This window comes from Chiloscyllium plagiosum, chromosome 33 (assembly GCF_004010195.1).
Source record: "Chiloscyllium plagiosum isolate BGI_BamShark_2017 chromosome 33, ASM401019v2, whole genome shotgun sequence".
NCBI classification, from domain to species: domain Eukaryota; kingdom Metazoa; phylum Chordata; class Chondrichthyes; order Orectolobiformes; family Hemiscylliidae; genus Chiloscyllium; species Chiloscyllium plagiosum.
The window spans coordinates 31021928-31042960 of record NC_057742.1 but is presented as its reverse complement, the minus strand read 5'-3'; the positions used below and the strand labels follow the sequence as shown (position 1 = coordinate 31042960).

Below are 21033 nucleotides of genomic sequence, written 5' to 3'. Positions count from 1 at the left end.
GAGTTATTTCAGGTTCAGCACTGTCATAAAGGAGTAAGGAGAGGTAGGGAAGCAGAAAGAGTGTTGGGGAGGAATTTGCAGAGCATAAGACATACTCAACTGAAGGGACAAGCCACTGGACATGGCACAAAGAAAATGCTCACAATACATTTCATATTTGTTTACTTTAAAAGCACGGCCTATTTACACGTGAGCACGTTGCATTTCTTCAGAAACACATTCAAGTCCTTTTCAAAACAACGATTATAGAAGACCACAAAGAAATTTTGCTCATTCTATAATTAAAATCTTCCCACTTGATCCTTATTATACACTGTAAGCCTCAACCCCATTCATAAAAGTTTGATCAAAGATTCCTTGACAAGACAGACATTTCTGGTCAGTAATTATTTATTTCTTTAGGGAAGGAGATTATTTATGAATATTCTCAGTAAGGATGAGTACAAACCGAAACATGAAACAGACTTACACTGTTGCATTTAATTTGAGATCTGGGATGCATATTCCATCATTTCCACAGTCCAGAAGAATGCGAGTCTACAACAGTGAGAGAGAACTATTATGGTCAATTTTCATTTCTTTTCCTGATTTTTGACCTTTATGATTAGAATTGTGAGGCAATTTGGCAAATAAAAAGAGTACAATGGATGGGGACAAGGTTTAATCATGCGAAGAACAATAAATATAAAAAAAAGCTCATTATCAGATTGATTGATGCATGTATAGCAAGGCAGATTTAACCAGTGGCAAAATAGCTATGATAACTACTACAAAGATACAGTTATAAGTTGTTCAAGACTGGGAAACAAATATCTTAGTGTATAACACTTCCAAGAGACAACCAGAATAGCAAAAAAGAAGCTATAAAAGGATTACATAAGGACAGTCATAAGAAATGACTTTGCAACAGAAAGTCAAGAAGTAAATTTACTGAAGATTCGTGAAACCAAGGGTCAGAAACTGTTGGTGAGAATCATTTACAGTGCTCCTTAAAAGTAGTTGTACAATTGAATAAAGCATGAAGCAAGAAATGCTTGGAGATTAGAATAAAGGAGTTGTGATATTCATGGGGGTCCTTAATCTACATTTAGACTGGACTATCCAAATGGGCAAAAGGATTCTGGAAGATTAATTTATTGAATGCTGTGATAGCTGGATCTTTGACCTGACAGACAATCAAGAGATCCAGGAAGAGGGCCAGCAAACATTGTAATAAATGATGGAGCAGGGGACTCAATCCCCAAAAGCTTACATTTTCCTAAAAGGGTCCTCTCAGATTGCAGTCTTGGCTTTCTCATCTTGAATCAGCAACTAGCCCTCAGGGCATCAGCTGACTTGAACATGGTGGTGGGGTGGGAAAAACATGGATATTCTTGGACCTAGTTTCTTAGTGAGCAATGTATTTATCCATTGAGTGACAAGATGCATTGTTATAAGTTGCTGGTAAGAGACCAAATGTATTCCTCTGTTACAATGAGCCAGGTTTTCAATAAGTCAAAACTGGGACACACTGAAAAGTCTTGGTAAGGAGGGGGGTTCTATAATGCTTGAGATGGTGGGTAAACGATGGCAGGAGTTTGTAGGAGGGGCAGCTGAAGGTGGGAGATGAGTGATAGGATCTCCTGAAATAGGTCCAGCCAGAATTGGCAATGCCACTCCTTGGACCATTTTCAAAGTCATCATCCAAAACTTGAGCCACTGCTGCCAAAGAAAACGTAGTGACAATTCCCTGAGAGATGTCAAGAGGCAGAAACAGACGTCTGCACGTAGTGGCGCTTGTGGTGCAGTGGTAGTGTCCCTACCTTTGAGTTAGGAGGCCTGCGTTCAAGTCCCACCTGTGCTTGAGGTGCGTAATAATATCTCTGAACAGGTTGATTAGAAAATATCCGCTGTGTGCAGTCCATAGGGATGTGAAAATGTTGTAGAGGAGGAAGGAAAATTTCACAGATTCCTTAGGCTCAGTTCATATTTAATGAATGGTGAAATGTGGGCTTTTTGAACAAGGAGATTGCTTCGACGTTTACTGAAAAATCAGGATGTCTGGTCACCCTATACTCCAGTAAGTTTTGCAACAATTACGTCCTGCCACTTTACCTTTTTAGTCACCCAGGTTTGACTGCGGGGACTCAGCACTGGCTTCAGTTTGCCAGAACCCAGCTGTTGCTCCTCAGACAGACTGCAGTTCACAGTCACAACAATCGGACTGAGCTTGTCTTTAAACTCCGTTTCTTGCTGTGAAAGACAATGACGATAAGTTCACTTATCTGGCCCAGGAATTCATGGTGTTATGACAGTCCAGTCCCAACCTCCCTCTGAGCGTCCCCTTCGAGGTCCCAGTCTCCAGTAGATAATCAGATTACTGGTGCCTCGGAGATTCAAGAGGGAACAAAATGATCATTCTTCAACTGATGGATTCACAGTAACATCTTGAGGGGCAGTTGAGCAGGTTTTAGCATTGTAACATAACCTGCACATTTCATCACATGAACTCGAACTCCCTCTTCCAGTCAAACTATCTTTGATCACCTCCAACAATACGTTTCAGCACTAATAAACTGAAAAGGTCAGAGATGGTCGGCATGGTCAAGCTGGGCTGAATGGCCTCCTTCTGTGTTGTATTAGTTCTATGGTTCTATGTCTTTGGTAGTCCAGGAAACTGATCTCTAATTCCTAGAGGTTTTTGGACAAATCAACCCTACAATTTAGAGCACCATGCTATTTGTGGCACAGGACAATTCCCCCAAACTGCAAGATCCTGATTCGAGGGTGGGCAAATTATTGGAGAGGATTCTGAGAGATAGGATTTATGATTATTAGGAAAATCATAGTTTGATTAGAGTTAATTAGCATGGCTTTGTGAGGGGAAGTCATGCCTCACAAATCTTATCGAGTTATTTGAGGATGTGACAAAACACATTAATGAAGATAGAGCAGTGGATGTGGTGTAAATGGATTTTAGCAAGGCACTTGATAAGGTTCCCCATGGTAGACTCATTCAGAAAGTAATGAGCATGGGAAATTTGACTGTCTGGATACAGAATTCCCCATGGTAGACTCATTCAGAAAGTAATGAGGCATGGGATACAGGGAAATCTGACTGTCTGGATACAGAATTGGCTGGCCCATAGAAGACAGAGGGTGGCAGTTGATGGAAAATATTCAGCCTGGAGCTTGGTGACCTGTGGTGTTTCACTGGGATCTGTTCTGGGACCTCTGCTCTTTGTGAATTTTAAAAATGACTTGGATGAGGAAGTGGAAAGGTGAGTTAGTAAGTTTGCAGATGACAGGAAGGTTGGTGGAGTGGTGAATAGTGTGGAGGGCTGTTGTAGATTGCAACGGGACATTGACATGATGCAGAACTGGGCCGAGCAGTGGCAGATTGAGTTCAACATGGAAAAGTGTAAAGTGATTTATTTTGGAAGGTCAAGTTTGAAGGCAGATTACAGGATTAAAGGCAGGATTCTTGGTAGTGTGGAGGAACAGAGGGATTTTGGGGTATACATCCATAGATCCCCCAAATTTGTCACCCAAGTTGATAGGGTTGTTAAGAAAGCGTATGGTGTGTTGGCTTTCATTAGCAGGAGGATCAAGTTTCAGAGACATGATGTTATGCTGCAGCTCTATAAAGCTCTGGTTAGACGACACTTGGAATACTGTGTTCAGTTCTGGTTGTCCAATTATAGGTAGGTCGTGCAAGCTTTAGTGAGGGTGCAGAGGAGACTTACCAGGATGCTGCTTGGACTGGAGGACATGTCTTATGAAGCAAGGTTGAGGGAGCTCGGGATTTTCTGATTGGAGCGAAGAAGGATGAGAGGTGACTTGGTACAGGAGTACAAGATGTTGAGAGGCAGAGATAGAGAGAATAGCCAGAGACTTTTTCCCAGGGTGGAAATGTCTATCACAAGGGGGCAAATTTTAAAGGTGATTGGGGGAAGGTTTAAGGGAGATGTCAGAGGTTGGTTCTTTACACAGAGAGTGCTGGGTGCGTGAATTGCACTGCCAGCAGCCAGTAGAGTCAGATACATTAGGGACATTTAAGTGACTCTTGGATAGGCATATGGAAGATAGTAAAATGTAGGTTATGTAGGTTAATTTGATCTCAGAGTAGGTTCAAAGGTCGGCACAACATTGAGGACTGAAGGGCCAGTAATATGCTGTACTGCTCTATGTTTTTGTTCTATGTTCTTTGTGTGGTGGATGCAAGGAGATGTATCCATAAGACCATAAGACACAGGAGTGGAAGTAAGGCCATTCGGCCCATCAAGTCTACTCTAGGGGGATCAAGTTTCAGAGACATGATGTTATGCTGCAGCTCTATAAAGTCCTGGTTAGACCACACTTGGAATACTGTGTTCAGTTCTGGTTGTCCAATTATAGGTAGGTCGTGCAAGCTTTAGTGAGGGTGCAGAGGAGACTTACCAGGATGCTGCTTAGACTGAAAAACATGTCTTATGAAGCAAGGTTGAGGGAACTCGGGATTTTCTGATTGGAGCGAAGAAGGATGAGAGGTGACTTGATACAGGAGTACAAGATGTTGAGAGGCAGAGATAGAGTGGATAGCCAGAGACTTTTTCCCAGGGTGGAAATGTCTATCACAAGGGGGCAAATTTTAAAGGTGATTGGGGCAAGGTTTAAGGGAGATGTTAGAGGTTGGTTCTTTACACAGAGAGTGCTGGGTGCGTGAAATGCACTGCCAGCAGTGATAGTAGAGTCAGATACATTAGGGACATTTAAGTGACTCTTGGATAGGCATATGGAAGATAGTAAAATGTAGGTTATGTAGGTTAATTTGATCTCAGAGTAGGTTCAAAGGTCGGCACAACATTGAGGACTGAAGGGCCAGTAATATGCTGTACTGCTCTATGTTTTTGTTCTATGTTCTTTGTGTGGTGGATGCAAGGAGATGTATCCATAAGACCATAAGACACAGGAGTGGAAGTAAGGCCATTCGGCCCATCAAGTCTACTCTACCATTTAATCATGGCTGATGGGCATTTCAACTCCACTTACCCGCACTCTCCCTGTAGCCCTTAATTCCTTGCGAGATCAAGAATTTATCAATCTCTGCCTTGAAGACATTTAACCTCCCAACCTCCACTATGCTCAGTGGCAATGAATTCCACAGGCCCACCATTCTCTGACTGAAGAACTGTCTCCTCGTTTCCATTCTAAATTGACCCCCACTAATTGTAAGGCTGTGCCCATGGGTCCTAGTCTCCCTGCCTAACAGAAACAATTTCCCAGCGTCCACCCTTTCTAAGCCAAGCATTATCTTGTAAGTTTCTATTACATCTCCCCTTAACCATCTAAACTCTAATGAATACAATCCCAGGATCCTCAGCTGTTCATCGTATAGTAGGCCTACCATTCCAGGGATCATCCGTGTGAATCTCCGCTGGACACGCTCCAGTGTCAGTATGTCCTTCCTGAGGTGTGGGACCCAAAATTGGACACAGTATTCTAAATGGGGCCCATTTACAGCACTATAAAGTCTCAGTAGCATATCATTGCTTTTATAGTCCAACCTTCTTGAGATAAATGACAACATTACATTCGCTTTCTTAATCATGGACTCAATTAATCTTTAATCATGGACTAGCACTCCCAGATCCATTTGTACTTTGGCCTTATGGAGTTTTTCACCGTTTAGAAAATAGTCCTTGCCTGTGTTGTTTTTTCCATAGTGCAAGACATTGCATTTGCTCATGTTGAATTTCATCAGCCATTTCCTGGACCACTCTCCTAAAATGTCTAAATCTTTCTGCAGCCTCCCCACCTCCTCAGTATTACCTGCCTGTCCACCTAACTTCATCTCATCAGCAAACTTCACCAGAATACCCCCAGTCCCTTCATACACCTCATTTATTTATATAGTGAACAGCTGCGGCCCCAACACTGCACCCTGCGGGATGCCACCCATCACTAGCTGCCATTCCAAAAAAGAACCTTTTATCCCAACTCTCTGCCTTCTGTCAGACAGCCAATCCTCAATCCATACCACCATCACCTCAAACACCATGGGCCCTCACCTTACTCAGCAGCATCCCATGAGCCACCTTATCAAAGGCCTTTTGGAAATCTAAGTAGATAACATTCACTGGGTTTCCCTGATCTAACCTACTTGTTACACCTTCAGAGAATTCTAACAAGTTTGTCAAGCACAACCTCCCCTTATAAATCCATGCTGACTTGTCCTAATCCAACTCTGCACTTCCACGTATTTAGAAATCTCTTCCTTAACAATGGATTCTAGAATTTTACCAACAACCGCAGTTAGGCTAATCGGCCTATAATTTTCCATCTTTTTTCTTGATCCTTTCTTGAATAAGGGGTGACAACATTGATTTTCTATTCATCTGGGACATTCTCTGACTCCAGTGTCTTTTGAAAGATCACAACCAACACCTCCACTATTTCCTCAGCCACCTCCCTCAGAACTCTAGGATGTAGTCCACCAGGACCAGGAGATTTATTAATTTTTAGACCTTTTAGCTTTTCTAGCACATTCTCTTTTGTAATGGCTACGATACTCAACTCTGTCCCCTAACTCTCCTTAATTCTTGGGATATTACTCATGTCCCTTATCTCCCAGCACTAGCCTTCCTGCATCTATTTGGAGTGGTCCAATGTCTACTTTTGCATCACGTTTGTTTCTTATGTATTGAAAGAAACTTTTACTATCATTTCTAATATTACTGGCTAGCTTACCTTCATATTTGATCCTCTCCTTCCTTATTTCTCTCTTTGTTATCCTCTGTTTGTTTTTGTAGCCTTCCCAATCTTCTGATTTCCCAGTGCTCTTGCTCCGGATAATTTTCTTTTCTTTGGGAAGAACTCCTGTCTGTGGCCTCAATTACACCCAGAAACTCCTGCTATTGTTGCTCTGCGGTCTTACCCACTAGGCTCTGCTTCCAGTCGATTTTTGTCAATTTCTCTCTCATACCCCTGTAATTACCTTTATTTAACCATTACATCTGACTTTGCCTTCTCTCTTTCGAACTGCAGACTGAACTCTACCATATTATGATTGCCACCTCCTAAGTGTTCCCTTATTTTAAGATCTTTTATATAGTCTGGCTCATTAGATAGCACTAAGTCCAGAATAGCCTGCTCCTTTGTGGGCTCCATCATAAGCTGTTCCAAAAAGCCATCCTGTTAGCATTCCATGAATTCTTTTTCTTTGGATCCACTGGCAACATTATTCACCCAGTTCACCTGCATATTGAAGTCCCCCATGATCACCGTGAACTTGTCTTTCTGACATGTCCTATCTATATCCCGGAACATCTTGTGCCCCTGGTCCTGACCACTGCTGGGAGGTCTGTACGTAACTCCCATTATGGTTTTCTTTGCATTTGTGGTTCCTCAACTCCACATCATCTGACCTTATGTCATTCAATGCCATAGATTTAATTTCATTCTTAACTAACAAGGCAACCCACCCCCTCTGCCCACCTCCCTGACTTTTCAAGATTGTAAATCCTTGGATGTTTAACTGCCAGTCCTGAACCCCCTGCAACCATGTCTCTGTGATGCCTACCACATCATAATCACTCACGAATATTTGTGCCGTTAATTCATCCACTTTGTTACTAATACTACGAGCATTCAGGTAAAGTATCTTAATACTAATTTTCTTATCCTCATGATTTCCAACATCTCTCCTAATATGTCCTAAGTTATCCTTCCTTTTTGCTTCATTCCCATCTGCCTTGAACTTAAACCCTGCACACATGCTAACCTGCCGCTTATCTTTCTACCTGACTCCATCTCCCTATCGCTTTCCCTTTCCCTTCCCCCCGACTCACAAGTTTAAAGTCTTAATGACTACCCTATTTATCCTTTTCTCTTGAACACTGGTTCCAGATGGTTTAGGTGGAGACCATCCCATCAGTACAGATCCCCCCCCAAAACTGATGCCAATGTCCCATGAAATGGAATCCGTCTTTCCCACACCAATCTCTTAGCCATGTGTTTACATCCCTAATTTTCTTATCCCTATGCCAATTAGCACATGGCTTGGGCAGTAATCCAGAGATTATGACCCTCGAGGACCTGTTCTTCAATTTCCTTCCTAGTGCTTGATAATTCCCAAACAGGTCCTCCACCCTAGCCTTGCCTATGTTATTGGTGCCAAGGTGGTCCACAACAACTGGATCTTACCCCTTCCGCTCAAGTCAAACCACATCCAGATTTTGTGGCAGTCAGTGTGCGATATTCTGAGTTACAAATATCTAGCAGCGCATCACATTGACAAAAGTGGGGAGATACATGTGGAAGGTAGGTGTCAGATTAGGGGGCCAGCTGGGTTAAGGGTGCCAGTTAAGTAGGCTATCAAGTAACTCAAAAGCCAGGTAGGCAGGGTGCCATGTAATTAGGATGCCAGTTGGGTCACACGCTTACTGAGAAGCCTGGATAGAGTGGAGATGGAGAAGACTGTTCCAAAAGTAGGAGAGACCAGGCCCGAGAGGGCAAGCTCAGAGTGAAGGCCGAACGCTTTAGAACTACAATGAGGAGGATGTGGAACTCTTTGCCACAGAGGGCTGTGGAGGCCAAGTCACTGAGTGGATTTAAGACAGAAATAGATAGGTTCTTCATTGGTAAGGGGTCAAGGGAGAATGCAGAAGAATGGGATCAAGAAACATATCAGCCATAACCGATTGGCAGAGCACACCTAATCGGCTGAATGGCCTAATATTGCTCCTATATCTTGATATCTTATGGTCTAGGGGTTGGATGCTTGGAAAATAAGTTGCCATGGATGTCAGGACCGGTGTTGGTAGGGGGAGGTGAATGTATGTGTGTGTGGAGGTGGTGAGGTGGACTCATGTTGAGTTCAAGGGGGTCTTGGTTGAGGGTCAGAATTGTCAAGGATACTGAGTGTGCAAGGGTTTGAAGAAAGTAAGGTTGCGGGGCAAGGACGCAGGGGATGTGTGCTAAATTGTTGGGACATGCTAATAATTATCCAAGAGTTAGACTAAATTTTTAAATGAAGGAGCAAATTACTGCAGCTGCTGGAATCTGTGCTATAAACATTAAATGCTGGAGATACGGTGGGTCAGGCAGCATCCATCGAGACAGAGAAAGTTAATATTTTGAATCGAGATGACTCTTCACCAGAGCTAGAGAGAAATGTGGAGGGGACAGAATTTATGAAATAGTTTGGGGATGAGGGTATTGGGTGTAGAGTGCTGGTGCAGGCAAGATGTTGATAGTTTAGATTAAGTGATCGGAATGTGAGAATGGCAGACTCAAAAAGACAGACACTGGGCTGGGGGGAAGGGAGAGAAGACATGATAACAAGCTAACAGAAAGGGAAGAAATGGTTCACAATTTGAAGGTGTTGAACTCAATATTAAGTCCAGAAGGCTGTAAAATGTCTAGTCTGAAGATGAGATGTTATTCCTCCAGTTTGTGCTGTGATTCACTGGAACACTGTAGCATGCCGAAGACAGACAGGTGGGTGGGCGTGCGATCAGGATGCTGCGTTAAAATGACCTGCTACAGGAAGGTCAGAGTCATGCTTGCATATAGACTGGAGGTTTCTGCAAAGCAGTTACTCAGTCTGCGTTTGGTTTCTCCAAAGTGGAGTAGGCCACATTGGGTGCAGTGAATACAATACACAATCGGAAGAGGTACAGGTGAAATGCCGCTTCACCTGGAAAGGCTGTTTAGGCCCTTGGATAGTGAGCAGGGAGGAAGTGAAGAGGCAGATGTTGCACCTTCTGCAGTTACATGGGAAGGTGCCATGGAGAGGGGAGAGGTATTGTTGGTTGTGAAATGGCCTCGGGTGCCCCAGAGGGAATGATCCCTGTGAAATGCAGAGGGGGGAATGAGGGGAAGATGTTTTTGGTGATGGTGTTCTGCTGGTGTTGTCTGAAATGGGGGAGAATGATCCTTTGGATGCAAAGGCTGGTGGGATGGAAAGTGAGGACTAGGAGGATGCAATCATGCTGTTGTGAGTGATGGGACGGGGCAGGGGCAGAAGCACGGGTGATAAGTCGGATACGGTTGAGGACCCTGTCAACCACAGTGAGCGGGAAACCCTGGTCATGAAAGAAGCAAGCCATGTCAGCAGTGCTGATCTTGGAAGGTGGTATCATCCAAACAGATGTGACATAGGCGAAGGAACTGGGAGAATGGGGTGGACTCCTTGCAGGACGTGAGGTTTGAGGAGCTGTAGTGAAGGTAGCTATGGGAGTCAGTGGCTTTGTAGTGGTTGGCAGTGGGCAGTTTATTCCCTGAAATGGAGTCAGAGAGGTCAAGGAAAGGGATGAAGGTGATGGAAGTGAACAATGTGAGAGTTGTAGAGGAGTGGAAGTTGGAGGCAAAATGAATGAAGTTTTCAAGGTCCAGGCAGGAGCACGAAGTGGCACTGATGCAGTCATTGATATACCAAGAAAACAGTTGTGGGAGGGACCCAGTGTCGAACTGGAACAAGGATTGTTCGACATACCCCAAAAAGAAGCAGGCATAACTGGAACCCATGCGGATGCCCATTGCCACTTCTTTGACTTGGCAGAAGTGAGATGAATTAAAGGAGAAATTGTTCAGTGAGAGGAGGAGTGGTGGCGCATGGGAATTGTTTGGGCCTCTGGTCGAGAAAGAAGCCGAGAACTCACACACGGTTTGGGTGGAGAATGGAGGTACAGAGGGATTGGACATCCATGGTGAACAGAAGGCAGTTAGGGCCAGAGAATTAGGAATTGTTAATATGGTGGCAGGTATCAGAGGAATTTCAGCTGTGGGTGGTCAGGGTATGGAGAAGTGGAGGGATGTTGGAGCCAAGGTAGGAGGAAATGAGCTCGGTGGGGCAGGAACAGGCTAATACAATGGGCCTACTGGGACAGTCTGGTTTGTGGATTTTGGGAAGGAGATAGTGTGGGCTGTCCAGGGTTGTGTAACTACTAGGTTGGAGGTGGCAGCGGCAGCAGGATCTCCCAAGGTAGAGGTTGGTGACTATCTTGGTTGATGTTCAGATGTGGGGTCATGGTCCAGGGGGCAGTAGGAAGAAGTGTCCAAGATTTGGCATTGAACTTCTGCAAGGTAAAGATCAGTTTCTAATTATCTCACTTTCTCTGGATAACTTAACAAAATTGGAACACTTTGAATTCTCTGACTTGAAGTGTTTTTTTTCCCAGAGGGTCCCGCACACAGGGAAATTGCCTGTCAGAATCTTCAATTTCCCTGGCAAATGCAACTGCAGTCTGCACCGCTGAAACGGCTATCTGTCTGGCCAGTGGAATATCTGACCCAGTATATTATATCATCTCCTGATGTGTTTATGAGGAAGAGAGTGAGAGAAATTAATTAATTCCTGTAGTTTCACTAAACGCCTGCTGGTGGCGATGCTGTGCAACCCTCCCCACCCCCACCACTGGTCTCAGCAGCCCCACCTGCAGTCACTTTATGGTTCTGCAACTGTAATATCAAATGTGAACAACTCCATTTTGACCTATTTAATTTGCTCCTTTAAAATAAATTTTTAAAAAGTGAACGTTGCACTATTTTGGAATTTTGACATGAATCAGAAAACTAAATCTTGATTCCATTGAATTTCTGGTATTTATAGAATCAAACAAATTCATTGCACCTAAAAGATTGGCTATTTGTTACATGATATCTGTGCTGACTGTTTGAAATTAGATGCATTCTCCTGTTTTTCTCCAATTGTCCTGTAAATCTCTCCTTTTCAAGTATTAATCCTTTTGAAAGTTACTGTTCAATTAATATCCTTTGGAGGTGAATTGTTACAGACCATAAATACTCATTGCTGAATTCTCAGGCCTGGTGAGGTTAGGGCTACTGTGGTCCTAAATTAGGATCAGAGACTTTGGGAGGGAGGATGTGTGCACTGAGAGGAGCTCAATTATATCCAGGGGTTAGGAATGAAGGCACCTTTACCCCTGAATCACTAAACTCCTCAATCCAATTAAACTTCCAGATTACCCAGGGCTGGGAAAATCCAGATGTCTGGAGGTCATATTTAAAATGATCCTGGAAATGATATTCACGGTCACATTTCCTTCACCAGGCAGCCTTTTTGGAGGAGTTGGCTGTCTGAACAACATTTATTGAGGTTGGAGATGGGCATTTTGGGGGTGGGTGGGGATGTAGGGGTTGGAGTTGGATATGTGTTGAGCAGCTAATATTTGACACTTTAATAACACCCCACAACCCAACCCAAAACTCATCCACAGTTTAAAGCGAAAACTCAGCTCAGGAGGTAGAAACTTCTCCACTTTTCCACTGGAGGATACTCTCCAATGGTTGGGAGTTAATGAACACTGCTGGAAGGAGTAAAGATGGTTATCCTATATCTGTCTTTTGCTACTCTTGGTCCGGTCTGGCTTTTGATTGAGACTGGCCTCAATATTGGAGAAAACTTTACTCCCTGGCACTGAATACCATTGCATGTTCACAAACAATCGACTGGAATATTTATGAAGTTAAGAAAAGGCAGATACCCTGAGGTAGGCAGTGAAATTTTGGCAGGCTGCTTGTTTATTTCTCGTCAGAGAAAACTGGAAATTTTTCTGGGCTTGGTATGATTGCAGGAAAAGGATTCGTCGCTGGGAACGCTGCTTATTTTTGTCCAACTCGATTTGACCATTCAAAGCTTGAAACAGAGAAAATAAGGAAGAGTTAATGGCCAAATATTTATAGAATTAAGTTATTATATAGAGTACCCTGTACACCGAAACAAATGCTTGTACTTCAACAGATTGATGGGTAGTCTGGAGCTAATGACTGGTCAACGTGTACTGTAGTCAATGCCTGTTTACCAACAGACTGACAATGTACACTGGACCTAATCACTGTACACAAGACTAACAGTGTACTTTGGAGCCAATGACTGGACACTCAGACTGTCAACATAAACTGAAGCTAATGTCTATACAGTAACAGATTCACAGTACACATAGGAGCCAATAACTACATATCATTATAGAAGTGCACTTTGAGATTAATTGATGGCCATATATAAACAAAATTATAATGTATAATGGATTTAATTGTTGTAGGGTTTCTAATTGCATTTGTCATGCCACTAAGTACCAAACTCAATTCAATTCTTCCTTCCTACTTTGAATGAGAGAGGTCAGAATTCCATTACAGTATATCCATAGATCAGCTAACTAATTAATCAGACAGACCTGACTCTGAGTGATGATAAATGGGTTGCAAAGAAGGTTAAAGTGGTCTGTGGAGACAGCTTTGCTGTGCTTAATGCTGAATGTTCGCGCGCAGGAAGGACAAGCTGATTTCTTTTGTTCTAACCTGGTGTACGGTCACCCCATTTCAACAGGAATCAGCGATTGGAGTCACTCGAAATGCCCTCATTCCAGCTATGGGGCATATCAGCAAATGAAACAAATCAGAGTAGAGAGAACAGAAGGAAACTGACAAGAAGAAAAGAACAGGCAAGAAATGCTTGGAAGATGAATATTGTGTGGCAAGTGTGGACTTCAACTCCTTCTTATCTTTGCTTACCATATTGGTGGCCAATGTCATGTCCTTTTACCATTAAACAAACCCGAACTTCAAGACTGTAAGACAATGCAAAGTATGTTAAAACCATAATCACATTAATCATATGAACCAGAGAAGTTATAAATACATAAGCTGCCATTTTCTATTTTAAATCACAGAACTTTATAGTAAAGGTTGCACATCTATTCAATCTTCCATGATCTACCCCACCCTATCGAGTGAAAGTAAATGCTTGAAGTCTGAAATAAAAGCAGTAAGTGCCAGAGAGACTCAACACATCTGACAACATCTGTAGACAGAAAACAGAATTAATTGTTCAAATCAGTTGATTACAAAAAAAAAGTAATCAAGATCAGTTTTCTGATTTTTTCAATATTTCAAAAGTGTGGTAACCCACAACTTCCACTTTTTTAGAAATTTATATTAAGGGAACAGGTCTCAGAATTAAAGAAGTTGAAATATGCCATCCTTAGACCAAGGAAGAGATATACTGGACCCAAAACATTAACTTTGTTTATCATTTCAAAGATGCTCTTAGCCTATCTAGGATCTCTTCAAAGGCGAACTGCTCAACATCCTGGTGAACCTCCACTGTACCCTTTCTAGTGCAATCACCTCTTTCCCATAGAGTGGTGACCAGAACTGCACCCAGAACTGCAGCCTAACTGGTTTGATATACAGCTCCATCAAAACATCCTCGCTTTTATTTTCAATGCCTTGACTAACAACAGCAAGTCTCCCATATGCCTTCTCAACCATCATATTGAAGTCTCCTTCTGCCTTCAATGTCTAATTCGAGTCTCTTTTTCACTCCTCATGTACTTGAAATATTCCTCCTGCCAGGGACATAATTTGTGCATTTTATTATTGCCTGTGATCAATGTATGGGAAGTGTCTTTACTTTCATACCCTCAAAATTATTAATCCCAATTAAATAATTTCATTTGAAGCTTTAATTAATTTAAAAGTGAAATAATCATTTATTACCCCTACTTATGCTGGAGGTTTTTAAAGAAAAGTCCAAAGTTTCATTCACTAGACATAGACAACCACTCACACAAAGTTAAGATATAGATGAAAATAAAAGCAAAACAAAGATAATTGGGGCTCTCCTTTAGCTGTAGCTGGTCTTTAGATTTTTCTGCACTGGATAGTTGCCCAGAGAGAATATCTGTCTTTACTGTATTAGTTAATCTAAGAGTTACTTTAGACCGGTTTATAGGTATCATGTGGAAGGCTACCATCTTCACAGTACTGGCACACAAATTCACTGGAAATTTCTTACCATGTCACTAAGGTAGATTTCTGTGACAATACACATTTTTTTTCTTCTGGATTTAGAATGTCAGGCACAAGTATGATATGGGCGTCTGCTGTTATAACAGGCCTTGCTCTGTTTATGGGAGAAAGAGAAAACTCATTAGAATCTTGTCTAGTCAGTACTATATCAGTATATCATCACATCAGGTTACAGAAGAACCTGTACCTAGGTACCTTGTCACAACTTATAAACTTTTCACTGTACTTATTAGAGTACATGTGACAACAAAGCTAATTCAATTCAATTCACATCAGTGGTAGGGACATTTCAGTTTCTCATATTCATCTATTTAGACATTGCTGCATTACATAAAGTATTCCATGGGAGGAACACTCTAATTTTCCTTCACCCTTTCTCTGTAAATGTGAGGGATTGACCTTCATGATCTTCTGTTTGAGTTGTGTTGATACTCACTGCTTGAATGTAACATCAACCATAATCAAATAAGGCAGGCATTAGAAAGGGAGAGATAGAATCCCTACAGTGTGAATGCAGGCTATTTGGCCCCACACCGACCTTCTGAGGAGTAACCCCACCCAGATCTATTCTGCTACATTTCCCCTGATTAATGCACATAATCTACACATATCTGAACAGTGTGGACAATTTAGCATGGCCAATTCACCCAACCTGCATATCTTTCGATTGTGGGAATAAATCACAGCACCCAGAGAAACCCACACAGACACAGGGTGAATGTGCAAACTCCACACAGACAGTCGCCCAAAGCTAGAATTGAACCCAGATCCCTGGCGCTACAAGGCAGCTGTGCTAACCACTGAGCCAATGTCAATGATAGAACTATCAGCAGCAAAAGTTGGGAAATAAGGTGGAAAATGTGAATAAAATAGGACAACATGTTCATTCAAAACATTACATTAACCAGCCCATATTTATAGAAACCATAGTTTCCCAAAATTGACATAGACTGAGAAAATGTTAGCATCTTCACAACAGAGAATACAGGAAGTACATACTTTGATAAACCTTTAGCTCCCATTGACTCACTTAAACCAATATTGCAAGAACTGTAATTTGTTTTTCATGTGAAAAACATTCAATTCTTTGGCTATATGCAATGTCATTGCTCTGGTATGACTGAGAGGCACATGACCAAGTGCCATCACTCTGCATCCATATGCCAGAATATCACTGGCAATCTGGATCATATGCAAGAATACCATTCTTCAACTGGAACTGTATCCCATTGTGGGTTAATCTCTGAAGAGAATAATAAAATTGCAATGATTTACAGAAGTCAAGGAGGGCACTGGGTTAATTTATCCCCGATAGCTTTTTGCCAGAAAGCCAGCAAAAATAATACATTGTCCTACTCTATTTCCATGTTCCAATGTCATCTTCTGTATCAACAAGGTTTTCAATATTCCCCTATTTACTGCACTAGTCTCTGCCACAACTAATCCCTTTGACAAGGTATTCCGCTGTCCATCATCCCTCAATTTGAAGATTTGTCTTCTAACTCCTCTCCTGACTCATTTATTGATAATTTTAAATTGCTGGCCTATTTCCACTGAGGAAGAGACCTTTCATATTTTATGATTTTGAAAGCATAGCTTAAAACTGATTCTCTCCAACTCTGTTCTCGTCTGAATAGTCCACATCTTTCAAGTGTCTCACAATCAGAGAGAAAAGTAGTGGCAAAGAGATGAAAATGATGTGTCAGCCTCTGATTCTCCACTCTCCTTTAAATATGATTTACTAAACCTCTTCATGAAAACAATTGCTTTTTAACATACTGATTTTTCCTGTCTACTGTCTGATTTCCAATGGGTTTGTAATATAGAACACCTCCCCTGCCTCCATTCCTAGTTCAGGGGATTTGCTCCTATGAAGGGGAATTAAGTACGTAAAGCGTGCTACATAAACATTGTTTTTTCTTGGGAAGAAGATTCTCTTTAGGCACCATTCGACTGAATAGTTGAGACAGAGCCACGTAAGTTTATGACAGTACAAACAATGAGAAGCATAGATGATGTAGGAAGGTGGAAGATGATCAGATTAAAAAGAGGCCTTGTGGCTGTGTGGAAGTCCTCACCTGTACAGTAGAACTTTGTCAACATCATGAGCACCAACAATCAAATCTGCCAACATAATAAAAGTCTGTTACAAAATAGGAAGAAAACTGTCTCACATTCTTTCATGGAGTTTTCAAAAAGTGACATTCCAATGTCTCGCGGTGAATATATCAGAATAAAGCCACACAGTTACTTGATTATTTCACAGTCTCAGTATAATGTATCAGCTCCCTGTTTTTCTACCGCCAACCCTTACTTCCCCAAATTGCTGACTTTTCCCAGGATACAGGCTCGTTGGTTCAGCAGTGCTGTGGAATCACAAATTAACACCAGCTGGTGGGCCGCTCCATCACTGCAGTGGGTGATGTTTAGATGTGAATCTGGACCACAAGCATCAGCAGGGGATTGACTTCCTGTCTTCAACCAATGTCCACAACCAGTAAAACTAACAGTAACAAAAAGACCGACCAAGGAAGCAAGGTTCTCGATTTCTCTCATCTTGGTGCAGAGACTCAGAAGCCTTTGGTCATGTTTTAACTTTGGTTCCTTTGCGGAGTTGAGATAACTCAACACAGACTGTGAATCAGCCCTGAGACCTCCCTGAGACCTCCCACTGATAGACTACACTTTCTCAATACAATTAAAATAGCTTGCTTCTGACAGAATGAAAAATGTTGAAAGAAAGGTTGGAAATGTCTGTTAGTTTATTAACTCTAATATTATTTATAATTTACTCTCAGTATCGTGGCTGATCCTCACAAGGCTGCATTTGTTTCAACCATGCTGTGGGAGAACTTACAGTTGAGGGCTTTAAAGAACGACACAGTGCATAGGAATAGAGTAAGTTCAGGTCTGGCTGGGTCCAGGTATTGGGTCCCTCTGTTGAAGGGCATTAATGAACCTATCTGTTATCAAACCAGTGAACTTCCACCCTGCAATCTTACATGAACTGGGAACCTCTATGTTCCTGGCCCATTACTGTGAGCATGGCATCATTGTGTGCTCCATTTGAGATGGTCAGTCACTTAGTCCTATGGTGACTTTTAATTATTAAATTGGACAGGAACTGAATTTCCAAAACTTATTTTCAATGTTTTGCTTTTGGTTTTATACAGCTTAATGGGAGATTTTTACATTCTGTGATGCTTTTATTTTGGAGGGTTTGAGCTATAGGTAGAGGCTGTTTAGATTTGTGCTATTTTCCTTGGAACGTCAGAGGTTGAGGGGTGACCTCATGGATGTTTATAAAATCATGAAGGGCATGGATATAGTAAGTAGCTCAGGTACTTTTTTCCCCAGGGTAATGGAGTCCAAAATTAGAGGGCAAAGGTTTAAGGCGAGAAGGGAAAGATTTAAAAGGGACCTAAAGGGCAACTTTCTTCATGCAGAGGGTGGTGCATGTATGGAATGAGCTGTCAGAGGAAGTGGTAGAGGCTGGTACAATTACAGCATTTAAAAGAAGGGTTTGGAGTGATATGGGCCAAATGCTGGCAAATGGGACTAAGTCAATTTAGGATATCTAATGGGCATGGGCGAATTGGACCGAAGGGTCTGTTTCCATGCTGTACATCTGTTGTAGTTCTGTTCGCCAAGCTGGGAATTTGTGTTGCAGACGTTTCGTCCCCTGTCTGGGTGACATCCTCGTTTGGCTTGTCCTATAATAGTAGTGTTGTCCCAGTCGAATTCATGTTGCTTGTCATCTGAGTGCTTTTACATCTCTATGACTTTGTTAAAAAAGCTGGCAGAGCAATTTTCTACCTATGTGTGTTAATTCACTTGCTTGCATTTGCGATGAGTTTATACATTTTGCAAACAAATACATGGAGGTGTCCACTAGAGGATGCTGTCAGCTCAGAGTTCTGAACAAGTCCTCTCTAAAGCCTGGTGGTTCCTCCCCTTCTCATCATGTCAGGTTTGAGCATATTTTCTCCTTCCCACAATCGTCAATATTTTCCTGCACATACTTCTTTGTAAACCACATTTTTCCAGGTCACAGCTCATCTGTAAATGTTTAACCGAATTGAAAATGTATAAACGCACTCCTGTATATTTACCTGTTATTCATGACTTGGCCCTTTCTAATCATATGTAGATTAACCCTTAAGACATGACCTTTAAGAAAAGTCTACAACAGGAGATGTTAAAACTGAGGACAACTGAATCAAATTGTAACACTCTGTTTTCCAAGCCCAGTTCCTGCTTAAACACGGAACATTTTATTCATTTTCATCTACATTGGACATAAGGATAGCCTTCAAAATGAGACAGAAGCAGTCATTTTCCTGTCAGATAGCTCTGGTTGATCATTACCGGAGTTCGATGTCGAGGGATATTTTGTCCTCCCTGCTCTTTCTTTTTATGTGGTTTTCCATCTAAATCTGACAAAAGGGAGCCATTATGTTGGAAAGGCAACATTGAGAAATATTCATGCAGGGAGTATATATGTGGAAATATACAGGCTCTGATTAAGAGTCGAGAGTGTGGTGCTGGAAAAGCACAGCTGGCCAGGCAGCATCCGAGGAGTGGGAGAGTCAATGTTTCAGGCTTAAGCCGTTCATAAGCCCGATGAAGGTCTTATGCCCGAAATGTCAATTCTCTTGCTCATTGGATGTTGCCTGACCAGCTGTGCTTTTCCAGCACCCCACTCTCGACTCTGATCTCCAGCACCTGCAGTCCTCACTTACTCCTAGGCGCTGAATAAGTCAAATTCGATTTTCATTGTTTGAGATTCTGAGAATTTCACCAATACCTGGGAATTGTTTGACTTTGATACTGTAATTCAGTGTTTATCTGCCACTTTCTTGCAGGAAATACTGATCAAAGTTGAAAAATAACAAAACTAGAGATTACATTTTCTTATTGTATATCTCTATGTTCACAGCACAATACTACACATGTAAACAAATAAAATGAAAGACATGGAGACATCACCGGTGTAGTTATTTGCATCTATATCTGCGCCTCCTTGCAGCGAGAAGCCAAATCCTGCTGATACTAAACCAGGGGCCCAGGTTCCCTTCAGCTCTTGGTAAGATTTTGAGAGCAGTCCATTAGCATGGCCCAGGTAAATGAACACTCTTCCATTGCCATCTTCACCAGCATATGGTGCTCCGATTGCCACATCTAGAGAGACATAGATTGCAGATTTGCATATAATTTACATGTTGTCACAAATTATGCTGGATGGTGGAAATTTAATAAATGGAAATACAAAAGTCTCTCCTTGAAAATGCCACTAGCTTTGCACCACAGCGGTACTCATTATCTAGCTCAGGTCAAACCTATTTCCCTTTCTCCTGTTGTCTTTCATTTACTGCCCAGTTGTTCTGGGTTCTTGACAGAATAGGGATCCAGATTCATTCTTGAGACTCAGATTCAGATCGGTTGCAGAAGTTTGAACCCAGCTTTGAACTATTACTGAAGCAAAAATTCACTCATGTTCCCAGAGCTGGTGTTCAGAGGAAGCCTTCAGTATAAGATCAGTAAAACTATTGATCTTGCAATGGGAATGGGTGGTCCTCATTACTCTCAACCCTCATGAGGCCTTCTGGCTGATCTCTCAGCTGCCTTTAGGGATTTTTATCTGATACAGCCCGCATGAGAAAACCTTGCTAACTGGCAGAATTCTGATGCAGCTAGCAAAGTAATGAACCTAAGTCTTTGGTTGTGTTATATCATCCTACCCCTCCAAATAAATCTAAACTGAAGTGTGCCTTCATCCTGCCAACTGTATGGTCAGATCATGGCATAAATAGCTGCAAATTGCACATTAATGGCTCGTGGGAGCAGGTGCTCTTACTAAATAGCAGTTATCTCTCATCATATCTAATATTTGTTAACAAGGTGTGCGTCCCACCTTCTGAAGTTCAGACCTAGTTGGAGGAGGTTTACACTTTGCAGACTTTTAGAGAGGGAAGATTGCCTTTGAACAGTATATGGTTCTGGAATCCTTTGGGAAGGTCAAATGGTCTTTCAGAGAAGCATGGTGCCTTTGAGACTGTTAAAAGTAGACTTGAACGTGTGTAAACTCTCAATATCAAATGGTCAACACCAAGATGAAAAATAACTGTCTGCCATATTGAAATATCATTGCTTACTCCTTAAATCTGTCTGTTGACATAAGCCTGAAAGTTAGCAATATAAGATTAGTGCTGCTTGACTGACTTCATAACCTTCCCTTAT

General features: G+C 41.9%; 1 protein-coding gene across 1 annotated transcript in view; it reads right to left on the bottom strand.

Annotated features, from left to right (window-relative positions):
• Nucleotides 1–444: 444 nt before the first annotated feature.
• The window catches only part of LOC122539982 (integrin alpha-8-like), a 108375-nt gene continuing 87786 nt past the window's right edge, over nucleotides 445–21033 (bottom strand). The window contains exons 13-19 of the mRNA XM_043675234.1: nucleotides 19783–19974; nucleotides 16872–16917; nucleotides 14780–14887; nucleotides 13495–13550; nucleotides 12468–12619; nucleotides 2095–2232; nucleotides 445–537 (exon numbers count right to left, since the gene is read on the bottom strand). Of these exons, the coding sequence (XP_043531169.1) occupies nucleotides 466–537; nucleotides 2095–2232; nucleotides 12468–12619; nucleotides 13495–13550; nucleotides 14780–14887; nucleotides 16872–16917; nucleotides 19783–19974 (764 nt within the window). The 3' untranslated portion in view covers nucleotides 445–465. The remainder of the gene's footprint in view (nucleotides 538–2094; nucleotides 2233–12467; nucleotides 12620–13494; nucleotides 13551–14779; nucleotides 14888–16871; nucleotides 16918–19782; nucleotides 19975–21033) is intronic.